Consider the following 14457-nt stretch of genomic DNA (forward strand, 5'->3'; position numbering starts at 1 on the left):
CAGGGGCCGCGCGGTGCGCTCTAATTCACTTCAGTGAGAGCAGCGCTTGGTGGTGGACAGACCTCAGGAAATCCGGGGTCCTCCAGCCACAGCTCTCCCCGCTCCGTTGTCGTTGTAGGTGTGGGTATCACACAATGGGAGCATATCCTAGCAATATGCCTCCATTGTCTGTGATGGGAATACCCCTTTAAATAGATTTATTATTATTCGAATTTTATGTGATACACCAACACAAATTAGCAAGTATGAGTTAAGTGAAAAGAAAATGATACATGGTTTTCTAAATATTTAATAAATAGAAATATGAAATCTGAGTCAATACATGGGCAATTATAGCTGAAAGTCTATTGGGGTATGTCTCTACCAGCTTTGCACCTCTAGAGGTTGCAAAATAGCTTAAGTTCAGCAAGATTGGATGGAGAGCGTCTCTGAACAGCAATTTTCAAGTCTTGCCATGGATTTGCAGTGGGATTTAGGTCCTCACTTTGACTGGGCCATTCTAACACCTGAATCTGCTTTGATCTAAACCATTCCATTGTAGCTCTGGCTGTATGTTTAGTTTCGTTGTCCTGCTGGAAGGTGAACCCCCACTCCAGTCTGAAGTCTTATGCAGCGTGCACCAGGTTTTTCCCCACGATTGCTCTATATTTAGGCCTATTTTCCCATCAACTCTGACCAGCATCCCTGTCCCTGCTGAAGAAAAGCATCTCCGCCTCATGATGCTGCCACCACCATGTTTCATGACGGGGATAGTGTATTCAGGGTGATGTGCAGTGTTGGGTTTCTGCCAAAGATAGCATTTTGCATTTAGGCCAGCAAGTTAAAAGTTGGTCTTCTCTGACCAGTGCACCTGTTTCCACATGTTTGCTGTGTCCCTGCATGATTGCTTTCAAAAATGGCTTGCCACTCTTCCATAAAGGTCAGATTTGTGGAGTACATGACTTGTATTTGTCCTGTGGACAGATTCTCCCACCTGAGCTGTGGATCACTGCAGCTCCACCAGAGTGACCATGGGCCTCTTGGCTGTTTCCCTAATTAGTGCTCTACCTGTCTGGGCTGTCATTTTAGGTGGATGGCCATGTCTTTTTGCTGGGGATTGCCGTTAGCAACGGATCACATGCCGTGGAATTGCTCCCCCGGTTATAAACGCGTTTGGGGGTTTTGGGCATTTCCGCCCATTTAGGCCACTTTATTTGAGTGATTTCTCTTATATATGTATGGAATGTGCCATTGCGCAATGCTGGTAACATTCTAGTGCAGAAAAGACAATTTTGGAATAATGGTCACCTTTAATATTTAACTTTTATTATTAAAAATAAAATAAATGCCCTAAAATGAGGTGCAGAATAGGAAAGAGCAGGGTGCTCTTTCCTATTCTGCACCTCATTTTAGGGCATTTATTTTATTTTTAATAATAAAAGTTAAATATTAAAGGTGACCATTATTCCAAAATTGTCTTTTCTAACTCTAGGTACCTTAAACCCCAACGGCTCATATCTGTGTAATATAATAACATTCTAGTGCACCTGGTTGCCCGTGTCACATGGCTTGTTATAGGTGGGGCTTGCAGCCTTATCCCTTCCCCCACTACATGAGTGATCTCACTATGGAGGCATGTGGGAGCTTGGCTGTGAGTTTGATCTTAGCACCTTTAAGACCGTGTTCACACACCATAGGTAGTCTAGTGGTAGGAACCCATGCCACACTGAGATACTTTGACAGTGGTGCAAAAGGGCTCCGTTGTGTTCCTCACTGGAATACATTGGCTAAAGTCTCAGTTTTTAACATCAGCCTGAGTGATTAGCCAGTGTTGTCAGTTTCATATCATTGTGGCGCACCTTTTGCAGTGATTTACAGTTGTGTTCAAAATAATAGCAGTGTTTAAAAAAGTGAATAAAGCTCAAAATCCTTCTAATAGATTTATTTCCATACACAAATGCATTGGGAACACTACACATTCTATTCCAAATCAAAACATGAAGAAAAATTATATAAAATTTGTGTTGTTCCTCTAAAAAAAATTGAAAAATGAATATTAGACTGCTAAAAAAAAATAGCAGTGTTTGTATTCTTCATTACAAACTCAAACATTCACTATATAAACTGAAAAATGTTTGAAGATTTTGCTTTCCTTTGAATCACCTAACTAATATTTAGTTGTATAACCGCTGTTTCTGAGAACTGCTGTACATCTGTGTTGCATGGAGTCAACCAACTTCTGGCCCCTGTGAACAGGTATTCCAGCCCAGGATGATGGGACTATATTCCACAATTCTTCTCTATTTCTTGGTTTTGCCTCAGAAACTGCATTTTCGATGTCACCCCAAAAGTTTCCTATTGGATTAAGATCCGGGGATTGGGCTGACCACTCCATAACGTCAATCTTGTTGGTCTGGAACCAAGATCTTGCACGTTTACTGGTGTGTTTGGGGTCGTTGTCTTGTTGGATCACCCATTTCAAGGGCCTTTCCTCTTCAGCATAAGGCAGCATGACCTCTTCAAGTATTCTGATGTATTCAGACTGATCCATGATCCCTGGTATACGATAAATAGGTCCAACACTGTGGTATGAGAAACATCCCCATATCATGATGCCTGCTCCACCATGCTTCACTGTCTTCACAGTGTACAGTGGCTTGAATTCAGTGTTTGGGGGTCGTCTGACAAACTGTCTCCGGCCACTAGACCCAAAAAGAACAATCTTACTTTCATCCGTCCACAAAATGTCTCTTTAGCCCAGTCAATGTGCTCTTTGGCAAATTGTAACCTCTTCAGCACATGTCTTTTTTTTCAACAGTGGGACTTTGCGGGGGCTTCTTGCAGATAGCTTGGCTTCACATAGGCGTCTTCTAATTGTAACAGTACTCACAGGTAACTTTAGACATTCTTTAATCTTCCTGGAGCTGATTGTTGGCTGAGTCCTTGCCATGTTGGCTATTCTTTTATCCATTTGAATGGTAGTTTTTCGCTTTCTTCCACGTCTTTCAGGTTTTGGTTGCCATTTTAAAGCATTTGCGATCATTTTAGCTCAGCAGCCTATCATTTTCTGCATTTCTTTATATGTTTCCCCTCTCCAATCAACTTTTTAATCCAGGTACGCTGTTCTTTTGAACAATGTCTGGAACGACCCATTTTCCTAAAAATTTCAGAGAGAAATGCACTGTACCAGCATGTACAACATTTGCTGCCTTCCTTCCTTAAATTCGGGCAATAATTGCCACCTGTTTTTCAAAGAATGAATGACCTCACTCATTGAACTCCACACTGCTATTATTTTGAACATGCCACTTTCAACTAGTGATTCAATTACACAGAATCAGCAGCATGCATGTCATGACTGTTGGGTCTGTTGGATTTCTATTACTCTACTACACCTACTAGTAAATTATTTGCCATGTAGAAATATCATTTCTACCAAAAACAGTGATTTGATCAGGTTAGTGATGTCTCAATGCTATTATTTTGAACACAACTGTATGTATAGGTTTGCAGTTGTGCCATACTCTTTCCATTTTCGGATGATGGATTGAATAGGGCTCAATGAGATGTTCAAAACTTGGGATATTATTTTTTTAATAACCTAACCCTGCTTTACAGTTCTCCACCACTTTATTCATGACCTGTCTAGTGTGTTCCTTGGTTTTCATGATGCTGTTTGATTACTAATGTTCACCAACAAACCTCTAAGGCCTTCACAGAACAGCTGTAGTAATGCTGAGAATAAATTACACAAAGGTGGACTCTATTTACTAATTGGGTTACTTCTGAAGGCAATTGGTCACACTGGATTTTATTTAGGGATATCAGAGTACAGGGGGCTGAATACAAATGCACACCATACTTTTTGGAATTTGTATTTATTAAACACATTGAAAACCATGTATAATTTTCTTTTCACTTTACACATACGTATTTAGTGCGGAATTTCTGTTAGATAGCCCACATCCAGGTAGCCTTGAAGTCTTTTTTCTGCATATTTATCTTCTAGGTATGGGTGAGAGCAACTGTGCTTGGAACAGGAGATGCCTTCTGCACAGAGATTCAATGCTAGCAGCTGCAACCATATACCAAGGTAACCTGCTGTTCTTGTACAGTTTAATCATAATATTTTATTAACAGTTTTTGTAAAAGGCAGAGCACTTTGACCCTGTTTATCAGCGCATCGGGGTTCTGAATCTCTTTTGTGTTCTCAACAGAATGAATACAGACTTCTTCAAAAGCTTTGTCAGAAATTTTGTATGTTATTTTCCCATATGGCCCTAATAAAATAAACCTGGATTTATCAGCTTTTAAGGGTTTTTGTCAAAAATGTAGATAATACAGAAAAGTACCTATGTATGCGTGAATGCTCATCTGATGATGCCTCAAAAGATTAGCAGTGCTCTGTGCAGCACAGTTGTTTTCATGCTGCTAAGGCTTGCGGTGGTTGGGATTACCGTATGCATGCAGTTCCCCTTATTGTTTCCCTCACAGACATTGCCTCTATTTAAATTTACTGAAGCACAAAAGGCCGGCATGAATCCCCATAAAATATCAAATATTTCCTTATATATCCAAAATAAAAAAACAGATTAACATATACTTTGGCAGATTTACATCTTTATAGTTATGACATGCAGGTAGATGAAGAAACACACTATGGTTGATGCGTTTCACAGCTTCCAGTCTTTACACATAACAAGCAATTTTATTTGGATTGGTGATGGCCCTCCTTGTTGCTTTACGATCTGTATAAATTGAAGATGCACATGCACGATATAAGATGGCAAATTTTACATATATATCTACATTTATATTTTTCTGCATGTCCCTCTATTACAAGGCATAAGTTAGTTTACAGACAACAGACTGACACTATTCTGCTACTTACTTGCTGCATGATCTACTGCCCAGCATGTGAAACATGCCCCTCCAGATACAAGGATGAACAGGGGAGAGCTGTGAAAGCAGAGTAGAGGACAAGATGTGTGATGTCCAGCACTACAGGGTGAAGGGAAAGGGCAGATAAACCCAATTCAGACTATGGGGCAGCTATAGACAGTAGAATAATAATAGAGGGAGGTCTGATATCCTTATGATAGTAAAATAAGAATGAGCTCCCTTATTAGTTAACCCCCTTAAGGACCAAGCTTTTTCTCATCCTATTTCAAGAGCCACTGCTTTCTTTTGTTTCCCTTTTTTCTGTGGAATGATTTTTTAAAAAGTATTTTTCAGTTATGTACTTTTTGATTCTACCATTTTGAGTTGTGTGTTGTTTGTAATCTATATTCACAGCATCCACCGGGCAGGTTAAATACCAATACCAATTATGTGAACTTTATTATGTCAATTATGTTAACACTAGTATAATACACTGTAATATGTGTGTATTGCATTGTATTATAAGCCTGTCAGTATAAGACTGTATAGTAGATTGGTTGGCACTCCTGATTAATGCGGTGGTGCTCAGTGGTGCCCTGTAAGATTGAGCCATGCCAATGTATAGTAGGGCAATCTAGGACATTTCCCCTAAGTGCTACCACATAGTACTAATGCCCTCCTTGTGGCCCCTCACAGCAGTTATGCCCAGATATGTGGCCCCTCACAGCAGTTATGCCCAGATATGTGCCCCCTCACAGTAGTAATGGCCAAATATATGCCCCCTCAGAGTAAATATGCCCAGATATGTGCGCACTCACAGTGGTTATGGTCAGATATGCGCCCCTTCACAGTAGTTATGCCCACATATGTGCCCCCTCACAGTAGTTATGCCAAATTATGTGCCCCCTCACAGTAGTTATGCCAAATTATGTGCCCCCTCACAGTAGTTATGCCAAATTATGTGCCCCCTCACACTAGTTATGCCCACATATGTGCCCCCTCACAGTAGTTATGCCAAATTATGTGCCCCCTCACACTAGCACAAATTATGTGCCCCCTCACAGTAGATATGCCCAGATATGTGCCCTGTCACAGTAGTTATGCCCACATATGTGCCCCCTCACAGTAGTTATGCCAGATTTGGTGCCCCCTCACAGTAGTTATGCCAGATTTGGTGCCCCCTTAGTAAAGATACCCACGTTTGTGCCCCCTCACTCTAGTTGTGGCCCTCTTTTTCCTCCAGTCTGCAGCTTTATAAAAAAAAAAAAAAAAACATACTTTGTGGTGAGATTTAAGCACCAGTCTTGATATCCCCTGCGCTGCTGAAAAATGCGCCTAATTTATGACGAGGTGCACGCCTTGTCATAAATTGGGCGCTTCCTCCAACAGTCCGTGCGCCTAACCAGAAATCTACAACGGCTCCGAGCTGCAGTAGATTTCTGGCTTCATTTACACCAGAAAATTGACGTAAATGAAGATAAATTTGTCTGGGCGACTGGCCACGTCCACTCCCTGCCTGTGCCATGCCGCCTTTCAGAAAAGTGAGAGATGGGACAACACCTGTGACTTTTTAACGCCACTTTTTAAGTGCAAAGGAGATGATAAATCTCTCCATAATGTTTTGGCATTACCTAGAGATGACATGCCATTATACAGTATAGTGGGAACATCCCACTGCTATTATAGTTTCATTTAGAAATACAAGTCTAGGGAAATAAACCAACCAATAATTATGTGAAATAAAGAAGAACATTTGAATAGAATTGATATTATTCAAAGAAGAAAAAAAAAAACCAATAAAACATATATTACACATCGAAAAGTGTACCTACAGTTATGATTTGCAGGAGGCTTCTTCCTTCAAGCTTTTACTGTCCCAGCTGCATCACTTACCAGTCATATTTTAACGTGTGGTGGTATACAGGACCTTAATCATAACTGGAGGTGGGTGTCTATCATGTCTAGTGGATTGCACCAGATTTTACACTTCACCCAAGAGCCCCCTTGATCTCTGTACTTTCAGGCCCCTTTCAACCCAGAAATGTAACCACTCAGCCAATCATTGGTCACAGTGGTAGTTGCTTAAGCCAGAGATTGACTAAATGGTCAAGTTTTTTCATGATGAAAGGGACCAGGAGTTACCGGAGTGGCGGGGGATTGGTCACCTAAGTATTCCTTTTTTCTAAAAAAAAAATTCAGCATTCTGAAACTAAAACTGACAGGTCTTCTTTAACCACTTCAGCCCCGCTAGGTGAAACCCCCTTCATGACCAGAGCACTTTTTACACTTCGGCACTACACTCCTTTCACCGTTTATCGCTCGGTCATGCAACTTACCACCCAAATGAATTTTACCTCCTTTTCTTCTCACTAATGGAGCTTTCATTTGGTGGTATTTTATTGCTGCTGACATTTTTACTTTTTTTGTTATTAATCAAAATGTAACGATTTTATTGCAAAAAAATGAAATTTTTCACTTTCAGCTGTAAAATTTTGCAAAAAAAACGACATCCATATATAAATTTTTCGCCAAATTTATAGTTCTACATGTCTTTGATAAAAAAAAAAATGTTTGGGCAAAAAAAAAAATGGTTTGGGTAAAAGTTATAGCATTTACAAACTATGGTACAAAAATGTGAATTTCCGCTTTTTGAAACAGCTCTGACTTTCTGAGCACCTGTCATGTTTCCTGAGGTTCTACAATGCCCAAACAGTAGAAAAACCCCACAAATGACCCCATTTCGGAAAGTAGACACCCTAAGGTATTCGCAGATGGGCATAGTGAGTTCATAGAACTTTTTATTTTTTGTCACAAGTTAGCGGAAAATGATGATGATTTTATTTTTATTTTTTCTTACAAAGTCTCATATTCCACTAACTTGCGACAAAAAATAAAAAATTCTAGGAACTCGCCATGCCCCTCACGGAATACCTTGGGGTGTCTTCTTTCCAAAATGGGGTCACTTGTGGGGTAGTTATACTGCCCTGGCAATTTAGGGGCCCAAATGTGTGAGAAGAACTTTGCAATCAAAATGTGTAGAAAATGCCCTGCAAAATCCGAAAGGTGCACTTTGGAATATGTGCCCCTTTGCCCACCTTGGCAGCAAAAAAGTGTGACACATCTGGTATCGCCGTACTCAGGAGAAGTTGGGCAATGTGTTTTGGGGTGTCATTTTACATATACCCATGCTGGGTGAGAAAAATATCTTGGTCAAATGCCAACTTTGTATAAAAAAATGGGAAAAGTTGTCTTTTGCCAAGATATTTCTCTCACCCAGCATGGGTATATGTAAAATGACACCCCAAAACACATTCCCCAACTTCTCCTGAGTATGGCGATACCAGATGTGTGACACTTTTTTGATGCCAAGGTGGGCAAAGGGGCACATATTCCAAAGTGCACCTTTTGGATTTCACCGGTCATTTTTTACACATTTTGATTGCAAAGTTCTTCTCACACATTTGGGCCCCTAAATTGCCAGGGCAGTATAACTACCCCACAAGTGACCCCATTTTGGAAAGAAGACACCCCAAGGTATACCGTGAGGGGCATGGCGAGTTCCTAGAATTTTTTATTTTTTGTCGCAAGTTAGGCCTCATGCACACGACCGTTGTGTGCATCCGTGGCCGTTGTGCCGTTTTCCGTTTTTTTTCACGGACCCATTGACTTTCAATGGGTCCGTGGAAAAATCGGAAAATGCACCATTTGGCAGCCGCATCCGTGAGCCGTGTTTCCTGGCCGTAACAAAAATTTTACCTGTCCTATTTTTTTCACGGCCAACGGTTCACGGGCCCATTCAAGTCAATGGGTCCGTGAAAGAACACGGATGCACACAAGATTGGCATCCGTGTCCGTGATCCGTGGCCGTAGGTTTTAGTTTCATACAGACGGATCCGAAGATCCGTCTGCATAAAAGCTTTTTCAGAGCTGAGTTTTCACTTCGTGAAAACTCAGATCCGACAGTATATTCTAACACAGAGGCGTTCCCATGGTGATGGGACGCTTCTAGTTAGAATACACTACAAACTGTGTACAAGACTGCCCCCTGCTGCCTGGCAGCACCCGATCTCTTACAGGGGGATATGATAGTACAATTAACCCCATCAGGTGCGGCACCTGAAGGGGTTAATTGTACTATCATATCCCCCTGTAAGAGATTCAGGGCTGCCAGGCAGCAGGGGGCAGACCCCCCCCCCTCCCCAGTTTGAATATCATTGTGCGGCCCCCCCCTCCCCTGTTGTTAACTCGTTGGTGGCCAGTGTGCGCACCCCCGTCCCTCCCTCCCTCTATTGTTTTAATACATTGGGGCCAGTGTGCGCGCGCCCCCCCAACCCCCCCCCCCCCCTCCCTCCCTCTATTGTTTTAATACATTGGGGCCAGTGTGCGCACCCTCCCTCTATTGTAATAATAGCATTGGGGCCAGTGTGCGCACCCCCCCCCCCCCCCCCCGATCATCGGTGGCAGCGGAGTAGAAGATTTTCATACTTACCTGGCTGCTGGCTGCTGCGATGTCTGCGTCCGGCCGGGAGCTCCTCCTACTGGTAAGTGACAGCAATGCGCCGCACAGACCTGTCACTTACCAGTAGGAGGAGCTCCCGGCCGGACACAGAGATCGCAGCAGCCAGCAGCCAGGTAAGTATGAATCTTCTACTCCGCTGGCACCGATGATCGGGGGGGGGGGCACACTGGCCCCAACGCTATTATTACAATAGAGGGAGGGGGGGGGGGGTTGGGGGGGCGCGCACACTGGCCCCAATGCTATTATTACAATAGAGGGAGGGAGGGAGGGGGGTGCGCACACTGGCCACCAACGAGTTAACAACAGGGGAGGGGGGGCCCACTGGCCACCAATGAGTTAAAAACAGGGGGGGGGGGTCTGCCATGCCAGGCAGCAGGGGACAGTCATGTACACAGTTTTTTTGTATATTCTAACCTGAAGCGTCTCCATCACCATGGGAACGCCTCTGTGTTAGAATATACTGTCGGAAATGAGTTTCACGATGTAGCTCATATCCGACAGTATATTCTAACATAGAGGCGTTCCCATGGTGATGGGGAAGCTACAAGTTAAAATATACCATCGGATTGGAGAAAACTCCAATCCGATGGTATAACAGAACTCCAGACTTTACATTGAAAGTCAATGGGGACGGATCCGTTTGAAATGGCACCATATTGTGTCAACATCAAACGGATCCGTCCCCATTGACTTGCATTGTAATTCAGGACGGATCCGTTTGGCTCCGCACGGCCAGGCGGACACCAAAATGACTTTTTTTTCATGTCCGTGGATCCTCCAAAAATCAAGGAAGACCCACGGACGGAAAAACGGTCACGGATCACGGACCCACGGACCCCGTTTTTGCGGGCCGTGAAAAAAAACTGTCGTGTGCATGAGGCCTTAGTGGAATATGAGACTTTGTAAGGAAAAAAGAAAAAAAAAGAAAAATCATCATTTTCCGCTAACTTGTGACAAAAAATAAAAAATTCTAGGAACTCGCCGTGCCCCTCACGGAATACCTTGGGGTGTCTTCTTTCCAAAATGGGGTCACTTATGGCGTAGTTATACTGCCCTGGCAATTTAGGGGCCCAAATGTGTAAGAAGTACCTTGCAATCAAAATGTGTAAAAAATGGCCTGCGAAATCCGAAAGGTGCCCCTTTGCCCACCTTGGCTGCAAAAAAGTGTCACACATGTGGTATCGCCGTACTCAGGAGAAGTTGGGTAATGTGTTTTGGGGGGTCATTTTACATATACCCATGCTGGGTGAGAGAAATATCTTGGCAAAAGACAACTTTTCCCATTTTTTTTATACAAAGTTGGCATTTGACCAAGATATTTCTCTCACCCAGCATGGGTATATGTAAAATGACACCCCAAAACACATTCCCCAACTTCTCCTGAGTACGGCGATACCACATGTGTGATACTTTTTTGCAGCCTAGATGCGCAAAGGGGCCCAAATTCCTTTTAGGAGGGCATTTTTAGACATTTGGATCCCAGACTTCTTCTCACACTTTCGGGCCCCTAAAAAGCCAGGGCAGTATAAATACCCCACATGTGACCCCACTTTGGAAAGAAGACACCCCAAGGTATTCAATGAGGGGCATGGCGAGTTCCTAGAATTTTTTTTTTTTTGCATAAGTTAGCGGATATTGATTTTTTTTTGTTTTTTTCTCACAAAGTCTCACTTTCCGCTAACTTAGGACAAATATTTCAATCTTTCATGGACTCAATATGCCCCTCACGGAATACCTTGGGGTGTCTTCTTTCCGAAATGGGGTCACATGTGGGGTATTTATACTGCCCTGGCTTTTTAGGGGCCCTAAAGCGTGAGAAGAAGTCTGGAATATAAATGTCTAAAAATGTTTACGCATTTGGATTCCGTGAGGGGTATGGTGCGTCCATGTGAGATTTTATTTTTTGACACAAGTTAGTGGAATATGAGACTTAGTAAGAAAAAACAAAAACAAAAACAAACAAAAAATTTCCGCTAACTTGTGCCAAAAAAAAATGTCTGAATGGAGCCTTACCAGGGGGGGGGGGGGGGGGGTGATCAATGACAGGGGGGTGATCACCCATATAGACTCCCTGATCACCCCCCTGTCATTGATAACCCCCCTGTAAGGCTCCTTTCAGACGTCCGCATGCGTTCTGTGGATCCGATCCATGTATCCATGGATCCGTAAAAAATCATGCGGATGTCTGAATGGAGCCTTACAGGGGGGGTGATCAGTGACAGGGGGGTGATCACCCTGATTACCCTGATCACCCCCTGTCATTGATAACCCCCCTGTAAGGCTCCATTCAGACATCCGCATGATTTTTTACGGATCCATGGATACATGGATCGGATCCACAAAACGCATGCGGACGTCTGAATGGAGCCTTACAGGGGGGTTATCAATGACAGGGGGTGATCAGGGTAATCAGGGTGATCACCCCCCTGTCACTGATCACCCCCCCTGTAAGGCTCCATTCAGACATCCGCATGATTTTTTACGGATCCATGGATACATGGATCGGATCCACAGAACGCATGCGGACGTCTGAATGGAGCCTTACAGGGGGGTTATCAATGACAGGGGGTGATCAGGGTAATCAGGGTGATCACCCCCCTGTCACTGATCACCCCCCCTGTAAGGCTCCATTCAGACATCCGCATGATTTTTTACGGATCCATGGATACATGGATCGGATCCACAGAACGCATGCAGACGTCTGAATGGAGCCTTACAGGGGGGTTATCAATGACAGGGGGGTGATCAGGGAGTGTATATGGGTGATCACCCGCCTGTCATTGATCACCCCCTGTAAGGCTCCATTCAGACGTCCGCATGTGTTTTGCGGATCCGATCCATGTATCCATGGATCCGTAAAAATCATGCGGACGTCTGAATGGAGCCTTACAGGGGAGTGATCAATGACAGGGGGGTGATCAATGACAGGGGGTGATCAGGGAGTGTATATGGGTGATCACCCGCCTGTCATTGATCACCCCCCTGTAAGGCTCCATTCAGACGTCCGTATGCTTTTTGCGGATCCGATCCATGTATCCGTAAAAATCATACGGACGTCTGAACGGAGCCTGACAGGGGGGTGATCAATGACAGGGCGGTGATCAATGACAGGGGGGTGATCAGGGAGTTTATATGGGGTGATCATGGGTGATCAGGGGTTTATAAGGGGTTAATAAGTGACGGGGGGGGGGGGGTGTAGTGTAGTGTGGTGTTTGGTGCTACTTTAATGACCAACCTGAGTCCTCTGGTGGTCGATCCTAACAAAAGGGACCACCAGAGGACCAGGTAGGAGGTATATTAGACGCTGTTATGAAAACAGCGTCTAATATACCTGTTAGGGGTTAAAAAATTCGGATCTCCAGCCTGCCAGCGAGCGATCGCCGCTGGCAGGCTGGAGATCCACTCGCTTACCTTCCGTTCCTGTGAGCGCGCGTTCACAGGAAATCTCGGCTCTCGCGGGAGGACGCGTATATGCGTCCACCCAGAAGAGCAGGACCGCCGGCAGGACGCAATCCTGCGTACGGCGGTCCTGACGTGGTTAAACTAATGTCAGAAGGATTGGCCTGATCAGCGAGTGAATATTTCCCAAACAAGCACAAACAGATCTGCCGCAGTCCAGATGACTCATCTCATCAGCCTGTACTTCATCATCCTTTGATCCATTGAACAAATGTGTCACTAATATAAATGTCCTTATTCTGTAGAGATGTATGGAGAGGAGGATGGCTCCGTACCAGCCACATTTCAGATCTACTATATGATTGGGTGGAAGCCTCATGAATCACAGGTAATACGCTGAGACTTATTATAAATGGTCTCCTGTTGCTGTTATAAACCCAGGAAAATCCTATTATCACACGAAAGCAGTTATTACTAGTGTTATATATTTCTTGTGAATTGTATAGAACCAACATAGGGACCCTATGGTGCTCACAATCTCTGTGTTATGCACATACTGTACACACTAGGACCATTCTTCCAAGGAGCAAATATAATTGGTATGTATTTTTTGGAGTTTGGAAGGAAGCTGGAGAAGCCTTAAAATACCTACAAAAACACACTCCATGCACATATTGTCGTTGGTCTGATTCAAACCCAGGACACCAGGAGTGCTAGACAACAATGCTAACCACTGAGCCACCAGCCTGCTGTTACCTAATGAAGAACACTGTCACAATCCCATACAATTGATTACAAAATGCTAAACATTTCCGCAATGTCTGTGCCAGTCATTACTATATCAACCTGTAAACGAATACTCGGTCAGGTTGCACTATTCTGATTGCCACTATTATTAAACAGCTGCAACATTTATCACACTTTATATTAAATTCATTTAATGTTTTTCAGTCCAGAAAACAGCCTCACATCCATTACCTGTAGTGCCTACGATGAGCTCGTGTAGTGATTCAATTTAGCAGTGCTCCACAAGAAAATTGCTAACCGTCCTGAAACATTTTTTTTTTCTCTCTCATTTCGTACTTTCAGGCAAAGCCAGCCAAGAGAGGCTCCGCCACAATGTCATTTGGAGAACTGGAAAAAGTAAATGAAATTTTATCGAAACCTAAAAAAAATGACGCCTAAAAACGCACACTTTTCACCATAGATTTGTCTCAGCGGAGTCACTTAGATGAGTTTTATAATAAATGTTATATACGTCATGGACGTTGGTTATATTCTTGTAAGAGAATGGATGTGTGTTGAAAAGCAAAAACAATACACAGCTCAGTTTTCATTGCAGCAAGCATTACTTCATCCATCGTCCTCGTTTTGTATTTTATTTTACTCACATCACCATTTATTTTTCATCAGTAGAACAAAAAAATAAAGGAAAAAACTGATCCTATTTAAAAAATAAAAAAAGGATCCTGAGCATCAGCGACGTATGCATTTGGCATCTGTTTGAGCCATTTCCGTCTGAGATGCATTATAAGCCCTGCATGCAACCTGTCCTAGTTAAGGCCCCTTTACATGGGCTGGCACAGCAGGCAACTATTGGGAACAAACCATTCAATCTTGATAACTGTCTGCTTGTTACAGGAGGTAAGAGCTGCATTAACATGCAGCAGTCACCTCCG

At 43.3% G+C, this 14457-nt stretch overlaps 1 protein-coding gene across 1 annotated transcript in view; it reads left to right on the forward strand.

Annotated features, from left to right (window-relative positions):
- The window catches only part of NDUFAF5 (NADH:ubiquinone oxidoreductase complex assembly factor 5), a 48076-nt gene extending 33957 nt beyond the window's left edge, over window positions 1–14119 (forward strand). The window contains exons 9-11 of the mRNA XM_044289505.1: window positions 3989–4072; window positions 13084–13166; window positions 13868–14119. Coding sequence (XP_044145440.1) covers window positions 3989–4072; window positions 13084–13166; window positions 13868–13963 — 263 coding nt within the window. The 3' untranslated portion in view covers window positions 13964–14119. The remainder of the gene's footprint in view (window positions 1–3988; window positions 4073–13083; window positions 13167–13867) is intronic.
- Window positions 14120–14457: the final 338 nt, after the last annotated feature.

This window comes from Bufo gargarizans, chromosome 4 (genome assembly GCF_014858855.1).
Source record: "Bufo gargarizans isolate SCDJY-AF-19 chromosome 4, ASM1485885v1, whole genome shotgun sequence".
Taxonomy (NCBI): domain Eukaryota; kingdom Metazoa; phylum Chordata; class Amphibia; order Anura; family Bufonidae; genus Bufo; species Bufo gargarizans.